Source organism: Bufo bufo, chromosome 1 (assembly GCF_905171765.1).
Source record: "Bufo bufo chromosome 1, aBufBuf1.1, whole genome shotgun sequence".
In the NCBI taxonomy this organism is placed as follows: domain Eukaryota; kingdom Metazoa; phylum Chordata; class Amphibia; order Anura; family Bufonidae; genus Bufo; species Bufo bufo.
This window is the reverse complement of record NC_053389.1, coordinates 488,708,018-488,726,400: the sequence shown is the minus strand read 5'-3', so window position 1 is coordinate 488,726,400 and position 18,383 is coordinate 488,708,018. Positions and strand designations below refer to the sequence as shown.

The 18,383-nt window shown below is 42.2% G+C and overlaps 1 protein-coding gene across 1 annotated transcript in view; it reads left to right on the top strand.

The window, feature by feature from the left end:
- The window catches only part of CAPS2 (calcyphosine 2), a 120,670-nt gene that overhangs the window by 35,189 nt on the left and 67,098 nt on the right, over window positions 1-18,383 (top strand). The window contains exons 8-9 of the mRNA XM_040410028.1: window positions 3,485-3,552; window positions 7,146-7,259. Of these exons, the coding sequence (XP_040265962.1) occupies window positions 3,485-3,552; window positions 7,146-7,259 (182 nt within the window). The remainder of the gene's footprint in view (window positions 1-3,484; window positions 3,553-7,145; window positions 7,260-18,383) is intronic.

Below are 18,383 nucleotides of genomic sequence, written 5' to 3'. Positions count from 1 at the left end.
TGGTGAGTGGCTTATTACGCTTTGGCCAAAATGTACACCAATGCCTCATCCAGCATAGAGGCAGGGCAGAATGCTGGTTGCAGAGTGCTATTGCATTTGTATTTTGCAATTGAGTTTTATTTGGCTGTTAACCCTTGCTTTGTAACTGGAAAAAAAATATTAAAATGGAAAATCTGTCAAAAAAGTGAACTTTTTAAATTGTATCTCCCTTGAGGGGTGAAGTTTCTAGAATGCGGTCATTTTTGGGTGGTTTCTATTATGTAATCCTCACAAAGTGACTTTAGACCCGAACTGGTCCTTTAAAGTGGGTTTTTGAAAATTTCAAGATTTGCTTCTAAACTTCTAAGCCTTATAACATCCCCAAAAAATAAAATATAATTCCCAAAATGATCCAAACATGAAGTAGACATATGGGGAACGTAAACTAATAACTATTTTTGGAGGTATTACTATGTATTATAGAAGTAGAGAAATTGAAATTTAAAAATTTGCAAATTTTTCCAACTTTTTGGTAAATTTTGTATTTTTTTTTATAAATAAAAATTATTTTTTTTTACTCCATTTTACCAGTGTCATGAAGTTCAATATGTGACGAAAAAACAATCTCAGAATGGCCTTGATAAGTCGAAGCGTTTTAAAAGGATTCTGTCAGATTTAACCCCTCTAACATAAACATATGCTCATGTCCAGACTAATAATAAGAATCCTAAGCTGGCCTTATTAAACCTCACTGTGGCTCTATTTGCCCAAAAACAGGTTCATGGAAAATGCAAGCAAATGACCTACGGCACGGTTAAAGGGGTATTCCCATCTCAGAATGGCCCCTAGGAAAATTAAAGTGGCTACTTTATTTGGTTGCCATGGGCAACTATTCAGCTTTTGTTTAACACCAGTCTTGATACATCTCCTACTATATATATAAAAAAAACTATGTAACTGTATACTGTGTCTAGTGTGTCATGTTGGCATGCATTTGACATGTTTCCATTAAGATCCTGTTCTTAACCCCTTAGGGACTAGGCTCATTTTCACCTTAAGGACCAGGCCATTTTTTGCAAATCTGTCCAGTGTCACTTTATGTGGTGATAACTTTAAAGGGATTCTGTCATCAGATTTAACCCCTCTAACCTAAACATATACTCATGTCCAGACTAATACGAAGAATCCTAAGCTGACCTTATTAAACCTCACTGTGGCTCTATTTGCCCAAAAAAACTGGTTTTTATAACCTGTCAATCACTTACTTAAGGTGCCCAAGGGGAGGTCCGTTAATACAGGGTGCCCGGCCGCACCCCACTCGCCATCCGGTGCCCAGCACCGCCTTCCCTGTCTTCAGCGCCGTCTTCCCTGTCTTCAGCGCCGCCTTCTATAGCTGAGCACCGCCTCCACAATCCTCCCCGTCCCTCTGCAAGATCCCGCGCCTGCGCACTAGGCTCAGCCAATGTGCAGATCATATCAGGGTTGAGCGAAGTGCGCATCAGGCTGGCTGCCAGGAGTCCGCACGGGCGCATCAGGCTGAGCCTAGTGCCCAGGTGCGGGATCTGGCAGAGAGACCGGGAGGATTGCGGAGGCGGCACTGAGCTGTAGAAGGCGGCGCTGAAGACAGGGAAGGCGGCGCTGAAGACAGGGAAGGCGGCGCTGAGCACCGGACGGCGAGTGGGGTGCGGCCGGGCTCCCTGTATTAACGGACCTCCCCTTGGGCACCTTAAGTAAGTGATTGACAGGTTATAAAAACCATTTTTTTTGGGCAAATAGAGCCACAGTGAGGTTTAATAAGGTCAGCTTAGGATTCTTCGTATTAGTCTGGACATGAGTATATGTTTAGGTTAGAGGGGTTAAATCTGATGACAGAATCCCTTTAAAGTTATCACCACATAAAGGGACACTGGACAGATTTGCAAAAAATGGCCTGGTCCTTAAGGTGAAAATGAGCCTAGTCCCTAAGGGGTTAAGAACAGGATCTTAATGGAAACATGTCAAATGCATGCCAACATGACACACTAGACACAGTATACAGTTACATAGTTTTTTTTATATAGTAGGAGATGTATCAAGACTGGTGTTAAACAAAAGCTGAATAGTTGCCCATGGCAACCAAATAAAGTAGCCACTTTAATTTTCCTAGGGGCCATTCTGAGATGGGAATACCCCTTTAACCGTGCCGTAGGTCATTTGCTTGCATTTTCCATGAGAGCAATTCCCAGCTAACATCTACTTCCTGGTATTTCTACCTCAAGTCCCTATGGACACCTAAAGGGGTATTCCCATCTCAGACCTTGATGACACATCACTAGGATTATGCCATCAATGTCAGATAGGTGCGGGTCCCACCTCTGGGATCCGCTCCTATCTACAGAATGAGGCCCCTGAAGTGAAGTAGAGCACACTGCCCATGCGTGGCTTGCTCTCCATTCACTGCTGTGGGAGTTTACAAAAATAGCCGAGCAAGTGCAACTATCTTCTAAAGTCCCATAGCGGTAAATGATGAGCAACCGCTATAGCACTGCCTGAAATAGCTGAGCCTCTACTAGGATATTTTTGGAAATATATGTGATCAATATCTGAAATGGGAACACCCCATTAAACATCTGCAATGATGCATTCATTTCAAATAATAATAATCTGTATGTTTATATGGCAAGAATAATGGTAAGGTGGCATTGATAAAATGTGAATATTCTGGGCTCAGGATTGATATGATTGCTTTTAGGGTGGTTTCCTACACAAAAACACTGCAGTTTTTGGGCCAAAGCCAGAAGTGTATCCAACAGGAAGGAGAATTAGAAGTCCATCTTTTATATTTTCCATTCCTGTTGAATCCACCTCTGGCTGAAAAACATCAAAAACTTTCCAAAAAAACAGCATGTGTGAAAAAACATTGTTGAGGAATCTCCCTTTAATAGCGATATATCAAAATGGACATCAGGATCCAGGTTGTTTATGCTGCATGTCCACCTTGGACCATACTGTATGTAACCTTTACACAATAATAACTCTGAGAAAATGTCAGGTTAACCTTATCCTTTGCTATTTTGGTGCTAATAAATCACTTTTGTCCGTATTATGTAAGAACGCGCCTGCTGTACAGACTTCATAAGGGGATTCTTCAGTGCTGGAAGGTGCAATAACAGACGGCACTGCTTAGTCTTGCTTAGTGTACGTGCACTTTTATGCACTGCTAAGCAATGTGCTATAGATGTCCAAATGCTGAAGGGATTTAGTGTGTTTTTTTTTTTTACTGTGTGATTTTGAGTTTAATTGGAGATGTTGCTGACATTTCAGCTGCTTTAGGATATGCCTGGATCCTTTGCTCGTGACGGGTGTCTGGCAGAAGCCTTGGAAGCACAGAGCTTCCATGGAGTAGCAGAATGAAATCCCCATGTCACTTGTAAATCTCAGCCCTGTCTTGTGATGCTCCACAACCTGATTATCCTACTTTCTGCTAATTGAATGTTTTTACTTGTTTTCTTTTTTCTTGTTGCAGGAGGACCTGGCTGCAGAGAGGAGGAAGCAATCTGTTGTAGAGCAAGTTATGATAGACCATCTTTCTAGGTATTAACTTTTCTTTCCGAAGTGCTGTATCACAGCAAATATGTTAACTCGTCTGAACAGTTCCCTATACGTTTATTCCAGTACATCTTTAACCCCCCAGTCCAGCTCCAGCAGTGGGAAAAGTAGCTAACTGGAGGGGGTGCACTTGTAAAGAAAACCGCAGCACTCTCCAGCCTTGAATTTCCAAAGGTTTCTTCACCAGCAAAAATGCGACATTTCGACCTGTGTGGTCTTTTTCAAGCAGGAGGGGGAGGGCTGCTTTAGATGCTGCTATCTCCCGAATGGTAGCAGCTAGATAGATGCAACTGTCTTGTTTTAAAGCTTGCATTCCAAGCTTTCAGATATTACCAGAATGACAGCAATATGTTCAGACCAGGGGAAGATATAACTGATAGAAATCGGGATGCCATGAATGCAGCTGATAGTGAAAGTAAAAACAGGTTTTACCGCGATTATTCCCGACTCGATTTCTAACAGTGATTTCTCCTCTGTTGCTGGACTTGGTATGAAAGCCTGGAATATCAGCTTTCAAACAAGACCAGTTGCATGTTTCTAGCTGCTACCATTCAGGAGATAGCAGCATCTAAAGCAGCCCTCCTCCCGCCTCCAGTTAGCTACTTTTCCCACTCCCCGAGCTGGACTTGGGCAAAACAGTTAGGTGGTTAAAGGGGTTGTCCAAGTTTTTTATTTGTTTTCTCTCCAGCCTGGAATACTTGATAAATCATAAATGAATGCTGACCTGCTCCCCATCGCTTCGTTCCTGCTCCCTGGCTTCCTGCTTCTCTTCAGTGGTCTTTCAGTCCCTGTCTGTTAACGTCTGCACTGATGGCCTCACGTACCCTGCTGCCTCCCAATGCTGGCTGCAGCAGTGATGTGACATGATGACACCTCTGTGGTCCATCATTGGCTACAGTGGCGCACGTGACCTTGTCTGTGGACGATGACAGATGGGTAACAGAGGACCGGTGAAACATCATAAAACCTCAACATGTAAACCCAGCCTTAGGTCCTTTCTGTGTCCTAATTTATCCCATAGAGCCGAGAGGGCCATGTTAATCACTTCTCTACATCTGTGGCTCAAAGCATATGTCTAATGGCTGGGAAAAAGTGAGAGAGGGCCCTGATTTTGCATTTTTGGTGTCATTTAGTGAATTCAATTGTGCCCACTATTTGATCTTTGGTAAAATATTGGGCATATGTCATAATTTATAGGGGCCCCTGCTCTGGAGACATGTGTCTTTTAACAACATATAAATAACATATACAGTAGTACCAAAAATGTTATTTCATAAAATTAGAAAACATAGAGGTGTTTCTTTATGAGCAGCATAGCCTTAAAGGGGTTCTCCAGTAAGAATGACATTTTACTAAGTGCCAACAGCCTGCCCACGGAGCAGATGTTAGCAGGAAGTGGGAAGAATTATGGAATGCAGTACACACGTGTTTTTTAGGAGTGCCTTTTTTTCAATTAGGGTGTGTTTATTTGTATCTATAGTGTATTTGTGTATTTTTTTTTAAATGCAGCATGTGGTAGCAATGACATTTTTGCAGGCATTTTTCCATCCTCTTCTCTATAGGGGAAAAATGAATGCAATTCACACATTTTAAGTAAAAAGGCCATAACAATGCATGTAATATGCAAAAATGCATGTTTTTGTTGCCATATGAGTATGTGTAAAGGGGGCTTTGAAGGGGTTTTCCGGTAATAAGTGCCAGTAGCCTGCACCACTAAGCTAAGGATTCATACTTACCCGCTTCCACCGCTCCGGTTTGCCACGCTGCCTCCGGTGTCTCCATTCTCTAGCACAAAACATGTGTGTGTTGCATTCCATAATTCTTACCACTTTCTCCTAACATCTGGAATTGGGGTTTTTCCCCCTAAAAAAACATTAGTTTCCTTTCCAACAGGTATGGAAGTCCGCTGTGTTGTTATAACTGGTAAAAAAAAACTTACATTGTAGGGCAATGACGTACATAGCAAAATGAATAAGTGTAAGCAGAGCCTAACATTTGGCAGAACCAAAGGATCAAATCCCTTTAGTGGTTTGGAAAGTGACCAGATTTTAACTGCATTTAAATTGCTGCCCTCCCCTGACAAGTGAGTTGTGATGACACAGCATTCCCATCTAATTCCAATTCTGGAACTTCTAGAATAAAGGTCCTGCTGGGAGTTACCGGTTTGGTTGGGGGGATGTCCCTGCACAGTCTGCATTATCCTGTCAGCACTGCCAGTGTCAGACATTGAAGGGGCATATATCCCCAATGATAATACCCAAATGGACCTTTATTGCAGACTGCTTGTAGTAGGATTAAGGCTACTTATGCGCTTTCCTTTCCGCTATTGAGATCCGTCATGGGATCTCAAAACCAGAGGAAAACGCTTCAGTTTTGTCCCCATTCATTGTCAATGGGGACAAAGCTGAACTGAACGAAATGGAGTGCACCAGTATGCTTTCCGTTCCGTTGCAATGTGTTCCCATCGCGGACAGAAAAATGGTGCAAGCAGCATTTTTGTGTGCCTCATGGGATACCGATGAAGACGGATCCGGCATTAAACACAATGCAAGTCCATGGTGCGGGATCCGTTTTCTCGGACACAAAAGAAAATGGATCCAGCGCCCATTGGTTTTAATGGTCATTTTAGAGATAATACAACCGGATCCGTTCAGAACGAAAGCCTTTTTTGCTGATCCCTGCCAGATCCAGCAAAAACGCAGATGTGAAAGTAGCCTAATAGAGCAATGGCACAACATAAAGTCATAACAATAGATGCTGCTGAATAGGTATTACATGGGGAATTCAGGTAGTTACTAAAACAGACGTGTCTGGAGAGGTGACGGCTACTCTTAAAGGGAACCTGTCACCTGGATTTTGTGTATAGAGCTGAGGACATGGGTTGCTAGATGGCCACTAACACATCCGCAATACCCAGTCCCCATAGCTCTGTGTGCTTTTATTGTGTAACAATCCCGATTTGATACATATGCAAATTAACATAAAGGAGTCATATCTTACTTGTGTGACCAGAGAAGAGTCATATTTTCAAGCTCTGACTCATCTCAGGTTAATTTTCATATGTATCAAATTGTTTTTTTATACACAATAGAAGCACACAGAGCTATGGGGACTGGATATTGCGGATGTGCTAGCGGCCATCTAGCAACCCATGTCCTCAGCTCTATACCCAAAATCCTGGTGACAGGTTCCCTTTAAAGGTGTAAAATTGCCCAGTGTATTCATGACCTTGAGAAACTTTTCCATTTTGTAATCAGATATTGTCAGATAGAGATGGGAGAGCTGCTTGTTGATTCTAAGATGGGATAATGTGGTATAGCTCCTCCATGTGCAATTAAAGGAAGGAATAAAATGAAAAACAGATCCACAATGCAAAAAGTCCTATTCTGGAGATTAATGAGCTAGTGACATGAGCAAGCAATTATAGCTGAACACAGCAAGCAGCCTCTTTTGTAAAGTTTGTGTATTCAGCTAATAGTTTGATTGTTTTTAATGCCAGTCCTTTCTAATTAGGAGAATGTCAATGTTTGCATTTTGCTTTTCTAGCTGAAAGTACGTATGTGCTGTTGTTTTTCTAGGGCTGTTATTAGTGACCCAGAACAAAACGTAAACGCGTCCTTTCTGAATAATCCTCAGCAAGACCTGACATCTGCTCCTCTCCGCTTCAGGAAGAGAACGTTACACGAAACCAGGTACTGTACGACTCTTTGGTTTAGATATGTACTTTGTTAGAGACATGATTCCACTTATTAGCTACCTGCAATCAGACCTGGACTGGCAGTCTGCCCTACTGGGCAGATTCCTGGTGGGCTGGGCACTTAGTGAGCCACCTGGCCACCTCTGATAAAAAGTGTTTCACAAAATCACAGCAATACAGTACCAGAAGCAAGCGTGCTACATGGGTATGGTGCCAGAACCAAGCTTTCTGCATAAATATGGTAACAAAACCAAGCTTACTGCATGGAGACAGCAGCAGAACCAAACTTACTAGAGAGATATAGTACAAGAAGCAAGCTTACATTATCAGAGCTAATTGTACTATTTTGATGCTATACCAGAACCTTACTTACTACATAAATATGCCACCAGAACCAAGCTTGCTACGTAGATACACTTCTAAAACCAAGCTTACTTTGCAGATACACTTCTAAAACCAAGCTTATTTTGCAGATACACTTCTAAAACCAAGCTTACTGTGCAGATAAACTTCTAAAACCAAGCTTACTTTGCAGATACACTTCTAAAACCAAGCTTACTTTGCAGATACAATTCTAAAACCAAGCCTACTGTGCAGATACACTTCTAAAACCAAGCTTACTTTGCAGATACACTTCTAAAACCAAGCTTACTGTGCAGATACACTTCTAAAACCAAGCTTACTGTGCAGATACCCTTCTAAAACCAAGTTTACTTTGCAGATACACTTCTAAAACCAAGCTTACTTTGCAGATACACTTTTAAAACCAAGCTTACTGTGCAGATACACTTCTAAAACCAAGCTTACTGTGCAGATACACTTCTAAAACCAAGCTTACTGTGCAGATACACTTCTAAAACCAAGCTTACTGTGCAGATACACTTCTAAAACCAAGCTTACTGTGCAGATACACTTCTAAAACCAAGCTTACTGTGCAGATACACTTCTAAAACCAAGCTTACTGTGCAGATACACTTCTAAAACCAAGCTTACTGTGCAGATACACTTCTAAAACCAAGCTTACTGTGCAGATACACTTCTAAAACCAAGCTTACTTTGCAGATACACTTCTAAAACCAAGCTTACTGTGCAGATACACTTCTAAAACCAAGCTTACTGTACAGATACACTTCTAAAACCAAGCTTACTGTGCAGATACAATTCTAAAACCAAGTTTACTGTGCAGATACAATTCTAAAACCAAGCTTACTATATAAATCAGAACCAAATAACTACCTAGATACAGTTTCAGAAGAAAAATGTATCTAAAAATCGATCCATTAAAACCAGCATGTTGTATACCTGGATACACATAAAAACATCAAGCCTAAGTTACAGATCTAGTAAATATGTACCAAACATCTAAATAAATTTTTACACATACATATGTACACTTTTACTTACGCACGCACACACGGATTCACTTTTACCTATGTTCACAGTGCCATATTACACACATATGTGCACTTTTTTACATACATACTGACATACAAAGTATGTGTTCTTGTATCAATACTGACACCCACAGTGTGCACTTTTATACATACATACTGACACACAAAAAGTGTGCTTTAATATATACATACTGACACATACAGGAGGGGATTACACATACATACAGTACTGACACACAGGTCTAACACACATGAGTAATGCTTTTACTCTGCATTTCACAGCCATACACATATATATATATAGGCAGGCATACTTTTACATAAACAGACAACCTAACACCTGTGGAGTGCACAGTCTAGTATCCAACTGCAGCAAGGTTTGATGGAAAGAGGTGGTTTAGGTGCTGGTTGTTGGTTGTAGAACTGTCACCTGGAAGACTTCGCAGTGCAGCCCGGAATGGCGCATTGTGACATGCAGCCAGTAAAGTTGGTTGGCAGGAGGAAATGAAGTAGCTATAGGAGATATTTTGAAAGTGTGCCAATGTAATGTTTTTTCACTATGGTTGATAAAGGAAGCAGCTGGAGCCTGGGTGGGCAGGTTTGTCCATCATTAAAGGGGTTTTCCGGAAGTACCCGGTACCCCCGCCCATCAGCTGTTTGAGAAGGCACCGGCGCACCTGTGTGCACTGAGGCATTCTCCGTGCTTACCAAGCTCAACGCCGTACAATGTATAGCGGCTTTGCTTGGTATCGCGCTCAGCCTCATTCACTTCAGTAGGGCCAAGTGTGATACCAAGCACAGCCGCTATACAATGTATGGAGCTGTGTAAGCTGCAAGAAGGCTGCAGCACCCACTGGAGCACCGGTGCCTTCTCAAAACAGCTGATCGGCAGGGGTCCCCTGTTAAGCAATGGCCCCTGACAACAGTACAATCTCTACTGCCCTGATGGAGGCTCTCTTTATATACTGTATGTATTTCTACAGAAACCCCTCAACATTGAGATCGCAACACCAAGAATGAAAAGTCATGGAATTATTGAAATAACAGGATCAATAGATATGTTAATGATATGTAAATGATAAAACAAATGAAAACATAATATTCAAAATATCTTAATTTGTTCAGTAGCGAGTATGAGCGCCATGCACAGAAATACACCCACTTACTTGCCTTGGCATGCTATCAATGAGGTTATTAATGAAAAATGTTCTGCCATACTGAATGTTCTTTGGCATGCAAATCATCAAGATCTGCTGCTGACAGTTCCCTTTACATTTGCTGACCGATGACGAACCAGATGTGCTCGATAGGAGACAAGGCCAAGAGACACTGCAGACCATGGTATTACATTTAAGCCATGCAGGCTGCTCCCAGGAACATGAGCAACATGTGGCCTGGGGTCATCCTGTTAAAAAACAGCTCCTGGGACACTTTGGAGAAATGTCTATACCCCTGATGATCAAATCAATGTAAGGCCAAGCTGATCCAGATCAGCTCTGCAATTAGGTTGTATAGCTCTGTATAGCGCTGTACCACCTCTCTGGGGGCTGTATTCCCCCTGTAACTAGGGCTACTATGTCAGCCCCAGTTACATGAGAAATCAGGAATAAAAAAATAAAGTAATGTTACATGTCCCCCCACAGGTCTTATATGACCTTATGGGGTCTGAAAGTGTGAAATAAAAAATAAAAGTGTAAAAAAAAAAAAAAGCCTCATCCCCTCATCAAGCCATTTATCATGGTAAAAAAAACTGAAAAAAAATAGACTTCTTTCCATAATGACCGCTCTATAAAAATATCACGTGATCTACTTCTTCAGTTGAATGCCATAAAAAAAATCTAAAAACGGCACCAGAATAGCTATTTTTTACGTTACCTTGCCTTCCCAAAAAATATCAAAAAGTCACATGATCCCAAAAAAAACAAGCCCTCCCAAAAGACTAACTCCATAAAAAAATAAAAAAATATATGATTCTTAAAAAATAGCAACACGTAAACGTGATTTTTTTCTAGTTCCAAAAATGCTTTTATGGTGTAAAGCTGAACAGAATAAAAAAATTTACGTATTTCATATTGCTGTGTCCGTAACAACCTGCTGTATAAAAATATCACATGCTCTAACACATCAGATGAATCCCTTAACAAAATATGCCAAAACAGCCATTTGTTTATCACCTCACCTCCCAAAAAACATATCAAGCATTCGAAAAATCTTATGTACCAATGAAAATATCAACTAGAAAAAAAGGGACCCTGACACAAGAACTTAGCTAGAAAAATTGGAAAAAAAATGGCTCCCAGAAAATGGTACGGGAATGGACTTGTAACCCCAATGAATGAATCCAGAAAAAAGAGCGGCACTCCGGTAAGTAAAAGCAAGTGAACCCTTTATTCACCCAGGTGGTGCAACGTTTCGGCTCCAAACATGAGTCTTCAAGAAGGCTCATGTTTGGAGCCGAAACGTTGCACCACCTGGGTGAATAAAGGGTTCACTTGCTTTTACTTACCGGAGTGCCGCTCTTTTTTCTGGATTTATATAAATATATATATATATATATATATATATATATATATATATATAATTTTTTGTATCTTTGTAATCGTACTGACCAGCACAATGAAGTTAACATTGTTCTTCCTTTGTCCTCCTTCCCAAAAAACTAAATAAAAAGAGATCAAAAAGTCATACAGTATGTACCCCAAAATTTTAATGACAACTTATTCCACAAAAAATAAGCCCTCACACCGCTTTGCCGAGAAAAAAAAATAAAAAAAACATTTGGTTCTCAGAAAATAGCTGTAATGGTACTCCAGATGCTGATTGGAAGCAACATGGCACCTGTAAACCAATTCCATCAACATCTGCGTGGCAAAAGTCAAAAGGTGGTCTCTCATTCTGAACCATGCAGTGTACCCAAACAGCAGTTTATGTCCACATTTATGGTATTTCCGTACCTAGTAGAATCTGCCTAACAATTTAAAGAGTGTGACGTGACTTAGATAGCAAAAGCTGGGCACTGAAACATCCTTTGCACTGAAATATCATATCTGTGGAAAGCTTGCAGTTTTCATTTTGCACAGTCCCCTGCTCGTTTATTTCTGCAAAATACCTGTGGTGTCACAATGCTCACTCCACCTTTCAATATATGGTCACCTATAGGGGGTTTCCACTGTACAGATACTTAAGGAGATCTGTAAATGTGATATAGCACCCAATGACCATTCCAGCAAAATCCATACTCTAAAAGCCAAAAGGCGCTCCTTCCCTTATGAGCCCTGTCATGTGCCTATGCAGCGCCTTACGTGCACGTTTATGTAATTTCCATACCCCGTAGAACCCACCTATGAATTTAAGAAGTGTATTATAAGTCTCAATCGGTACCAGCTGGGAACAGCATTGGGAACCAAGATGCAGTTTCAGTGGAAAAATTGCAATTTTCATTTTGCACGGTCTGCTGCTCATAATTTTATGCAAAATAGCTGTGACATCAAAATGGTAACTCGACTTTTCAATACTTTTAGGGACGCAGATTCCAAAATGGGTTCACAGGATTTCCTTTTATTATTTCATCCCAGGGCCACTAGTTGCGTAACTGACCACATTTGGCCTCAAACGCATGTGGTGCTCTTTCACTTCTGAACCCTGCAGTGTGCCATTTATGACCACATATGGGATATTGTATAGCAAAACATTGGGTGCTTTTTTCCAGTTATCACTTGTAAAATGGAAAAATCAAAAGAAATATTTAGCCACTTTACATCCGCCCATAGGATATAAACGTCCTATGGGTGGATGTTTATCTCTGAATGGATGTACTGGAACGTCCATTCAGAGATCGCAGCTGCGCGCTAATCGTGCAGCTGCCGAGCGGGGGGCCCACTGTCGGTGACAGCAGGGCAACCCAGAAAGAAGGCAGGGACCTTTCCTAGGTGTCCCTGCCTTCTAGATCGCTGTATACACAGCTTTCTGTCCCGGCCCGGTGGTCATATGACCGCCGGGACCAGGAGAGTGCAAGAGCTGTCGTGTCTTCCACAGACCTCGATCAGCCCTGCACTGAGGATGTATAGCGTTGTATTCTGCTGTACAGCCTCTCTGGGGGGTGTCTTTCCCCTGTAACTGGGGCTACTATGTCAGCCCCATTTATAGGAGAAATCAATTGTGTCAAGAGGTCAAAGTAACATATGTCAGATTTACAAAATGGTCACGAAGGGAAGGGGGGAATGACCCGGTTAGGAAACGGTTAAAGAGGACCTGTCATCACTCCTGACATGTCTGTTTTAATAGCTACATACGTTCCTCATGTAATAACAATTCTGGAACATCTATTCGTATGGCTCTATGTTGTGCCATTCCTTTATTATTGCAATATGTTGATTATGAATGAGTTGCTAGCAGAATTGTTATTACACGGGGAATGCATGAAGCTATTAAAACAGGCATGTCAGGAGAGGTGACCGGTCCTCTTTAAGGAACCAGGACAGGAAGTAGAATGCATGTAGTGACTTAATAAAATTATTAAAATTATATTCCGAAAACATTCCACCCTTTTTTTATTACACAAAATATTCAGATGATTTAAAATCTATTAAAAGCTGCAATTTCTATGCGCTTTTCGATCAATACTGATATTGTCAGTACTTCATTACTGATTCCGACTGAGAGAGCATAGCGTGCGCACTAAACGGCACACCCCATGTTCTGATCAGTGGTCGCTCAGCACTCACTGCTCTCTGCTCATTTCTGTTACATCCACATGCTACTGCTGTTTGCCAACTGCTTCACAATAAGAAGGGGCACACTCCTTCCTTCCTTCACTGCCGCCAATTATCATGCGGAACCAGCTGAGGGGAGTGGTGCGAGCGAAGACATAGAGGGTGCTGCTGAATCCAGTACTGGATTTAGTCAACTGAATATAAAGGCCATAAAGATAAGAATATCTAGCAACCAGCAGCATGAAAGAGCACTGGGATTAATATGACTCTCATTGGCCTCCTTATGACATCACACTGAGAACTCAGTCCTTGCGTGCTAGTTCATGTGAAGAGTATGACTCATCAGTCTGGCAGCCTGCAGTGTCTGTGAGGCCCCTCCCCCTGCTGGGGAATCAGAGAGCCATGTGAAGTGAGCTCAGTGTACAGTAACACGTGGCTGTTCTGCACAGTTTTACACACAAAATCTTTTACAAACCCATTCTGTGCATCAAAAACTATAATTCCATATTATGCATTAGCTCAAAAGCTTGACCAACCCCCACCCACCAGCACTGATGCAGATTTGTTTCCATTACAGCTATACTCTAGTTGTGTATAAACCTCACACTATGTATCTTTATAGATGCATATACAGCTCAGCTACATGTGTCTTCTCCAGTCCCCTAACATCACTTTGGCTGAATGGCTTCCTATACAGCCCTTCTACATCTTTATTCAACTCCCCCACTAGCACTGTGTCTGAAAAGCTTCATATACAGCTCTGCTACATCTGTTTATCTCTTCAACCAGCACTGTGTCAGAACAGCCGCATATTCAGCTCTGCTACATCAGTTTCTCTCTTCCACCAGCATTGATGCTGACCTGGCACATATACAGCTCTGCTACATCAGTTTCTCTCTTCCACCAGCATTGATGCTGACCCGCAACATATACAGCCCTGCTACATCTGTCTATTCCCTTCCCCACTAGAACTATGGCTGAACAGCTGCATATTCAGCTCTGCTACATCCATCGGTCCCCAAGTGCCTCAAACATGCCCCCCATGTGCCTCAAACAGCCCCCCATGTGCCTCAAACAGCCCCCCATGTGCCTCAAACAGCCCCTCATGTGCCTCCATACGCCCCCATGTGCCTCAAACAGCCCCCCAAGTGCCTCAAACAGCCCCCATTCAAATAGCCCCCCAAGTGCCTCCATAAGTCCACATTCAAATAGCCCCCCAAGTGCCTCCATAAGCACCCATTCAAATAGCCCCCCAAGTGCCTCCATATACCCCCATTCAAATAGCCCCCAAGTGCCTTCATAAGTCCACATTCAAATAGCCCCCCAAGTGCCTCCATATACCCCCATTCAAATATCCCCCCAAGTGCCTCCATAAGTCCACATTCAAATAGCCCCCCAAGTGCCTCCATAAGTCCAAATTCAAATAGCCCTCCAAGTGCCTCCATAAGCCCCCATTCAAATAGCCCCCCAAGTGCCTCCATAAGCCCCCATTCAAATAGCCCCCCAAGTGCCTCCATAAGCCCCACTCAAATAGCCCCCCAAGTGCATCCATAAGCCCCCAAATAGCCCCCCAAGTGCCTCCATAAGCCCCACTCAAATAGCCCCCCAAGTGCCTCCATATACCCCCATTCAAATAGCCCCCCAAGTGCCTCCATAAGTCCACATTCAAATAGCCCCCAAGTGCCTCCATAAGTCCACATTCAAATAGCCCCCCAAGTGCCTCAAACAGCCCCCCAAGTGCATCCATACGCCCCCATTCAAATAGCCCCCCAAGTGCCTCCATAAGCCCCCAAATAGCCCCCCAAGTGCCTCCATAAGCCCCCAAAAGTTGGTGGAATTGGTGGTGCATGTAAAAATAATACTTACCCACCGCTTGTCTCCTGGTCCTCCAATGTGAGCGCGCACAACGGTCCTCCAATGTGAGCGCGCACAACGCCGGCCGCGCATGCGCAGAACTATATTCTTTTGTGCTGCGTTGGAGCCGCGCATGCGCTGCTCTCTTTTAGACGCGGCTCAAAAGAATATGGATCCGCGCATGCGCGGCCGGCGTTGTGCGCGCTCACATTGAGAGTGAGAGGCCGGCCGCGCATTGAAGGGAAAACGACTGCGCAAGCGCGGCCCATGGATGCGGCCGGCGAGCGGTGGCCGTATCCATGGGCCACGAAGATAAACAATGGATTTCGATATTTAGATTTAAAAGAGAACAGTAGGTTTTTGTTAATTAATTATATTTACAAAAAAGTGGATATATGAAGTGGAGGGCACTCAAATGTCTAGGTACACATATGGATAATTCATAAATTATTTATTGGAAGTAAAATTGTAACCACAGGGGTGTAAACAAGTGGTTCCAAATAGGTGGCGTCAGGGTAATTTGTACCGCAATACGCAATGTTCTTATATACGATAAAATCCAATATTCTGGTATAAGATAATACTAGTACAGGTGATCAGTCTGTCTAGTAATTTACTAAAATACAAAAATGCTAAATGCACGTCACAGTGGGCTTCTATATACCCAGCTGGAAATGACGTGGGTATCCGGATATCCAATAAAATGAACAATAAAAACAGATTGTGTCAAGTGGTGTTAGGGTCCCTTGTTATGTCCAGATAGATAGAGACAGTCTGTTATATATCGAGGCTGGAACAGTCTTACCCCATCGAAGATGTACCCAAGTAGGTGATGTATACTGGCGGTGGTCCGATCCTGGGGAGCGTTGGTGCGCACCGATCTTAAACCTCATCTGCCACTTATATGCCCAAGCCTCCAATCTATCCAGATCCCTCTGTAGTAGTATACTGTCCTCTTCAGTGTAAATTACTTTACACAGTTTAGTGTCATCTGCGAAAATTGATACTTTACTATGCAAGCCTTCTATGAGATCATTAATAAATATATTGAAGAGAATAGGGCCTAATACTGACCCCTGAGGTACCCCACTAGTGACAGTGACCCAATCTGAGTGTGTACCGTTAATAACCACCCTCTGTTTTCTATCATTGAGCCAGTTACTTACCCACATACAGACGTTTTCTCCCAGTCCGAGCATTCTCATTTTATATACTAACCTTTTATGTGGTACAGTGTCAAATGCTTTGGAGAAGTCCAGATATACGACATCTATTGATTCGCCGCTGTCAAGTCTAGAACTTACCTCCTCATAGAAACTGATTAAATTAGTGTGGCATGACCGATCCCTCATGAAGCCATGCTGATATGGCATTATTTGCTTATTTCCGTTGAGATGCTCTAAGATAGCATCTCTCAGAAAACCTTCAAACAGTTTACCCACAACAGATGTTAAACTTACCGGCCTATAGTTTCCAGGCTCTGTTTTTGGACCCTTTTTGAATATTGGCACCACATTTGCCATGCGCCAATCCTGTGGAATATTCCCTGTCAGTATAGAGTCCGCAAATATCAGAAATAAGGGTCTGGCTATGACATTACTTAATTCCCTTAGGATACGGGGGTGTATGCCATCCGGTCCTGGCGATTTGTCTATTTTAATCTTTTTAAGTCGCTGATGTACTTCTTCCTGGGTCAGACAGGACACTTTTAATGGGGAATTTATTTTTTACATTCTGCATGTCATCTGACAGTTTATTTTCCTCAGTGAATACACTGGAGAAAAAATATTTAACAGTTTTGCTTTCTCCTGGTCGCTCTCTGCGACTACCCCCTCATTACTCTTTAAAGGGCCGGCACCTTCAGATTTATACTTTTTAACATTTATATAATTGAAGAAAATTTTAGAGTTAGTTTTACTCTCTTTGGCAATTAATCTCTCGGTCTCTAGTTTGGCCGCTTTTATTTGTTTTTTACATGTTCTATTTTTTTCCTTATAGTTTTTCAGTGCTTCCGTGCTACCCTCCTGTTTTAGTGATTTATATGCTTTCTTTTTGTCATTTATTGCTTTCTTTACAGTTCTATTTATCCACATTGGTTTCTTTTTGTTCCTTAACCTTTTATTCCCATACGGTATGTACCTCTCACAATGAGATTTTAGGATGTTTTTAAAGATATCCCATTTTGTGGCTGTATTTTTATTTTTGAGGACTTTGTCCCAGTTAGTTAGGCCTATGGCCTCTCTTAGTTGGCTAAATTTAGCTTTTTTGAAGTTTGGTATTTTTGTTCCTCCCTGTAGAAACGCTCTTTTGAATGATAATTGGAAGGTTATTACTTTATGGTCACTATTTCCCAGGTGTCCCCCAACCTGCACGTCTGTTGTTCTGTCAGGTCTATTGGTTAATACTAAGTCCAGTATGGCCGTCCCTCTAGTCGGGTCCTGAACCAGTTGGGAGAGATAATTTTCTTTGGTTATTGCCAAGAACCTGTTTCCCTTATGAGATATACAAGTTTCAGTTTCCCAGTCTATATCTGGGTAGTTGAAGTCCCCCATAATAACCACCTCATTATGATTTGCCGCCTCGTCTATCTCGTTTAGTAGTAGATTTTCTGTGGACTCTGGTATATTAGGTAGTTTATAGTAAACTCCTATTAGTAATTTATTGTTGTTTTTAGCTCCATGTATCTCTACCCACAGTGACTCCACATGTTCTTATATCTTCTCGGACTGTGGGCTTTAGACAAGACTTTATATAAAGGCAGACCCCTCCCCCTCTCCGGTTTTGACGATCCTTTCTAAACAGACTGTAACCTTGTACATTAACCGCCCAGTCATGGCTATCATCCAGCCATGTCTCAGTTATTCCCACTATGTCATAGTCCTCCTCACACATCACTAATTCCAGTTCACCAGTTTTATTAGTCAGGCTTCTGGCATTAGTATACATACATTTGAGAGGTTTATGTATATTTTTTACATTACACCTTTCCTTCTGAACTGTTCTAGTCCCTCCTTCCATTCCTCCCCCAGTCCCACTACCTTGCCCCCGGTCTCTATCTGCACTATCTTCCCCTCCTATAGTGTATTTACCCTCCCCCAGTCCCTAGTTTAAACACTCCTCCAACCTTCTAGCCATCTTTCCCCCCAGCACAGCTGCCCC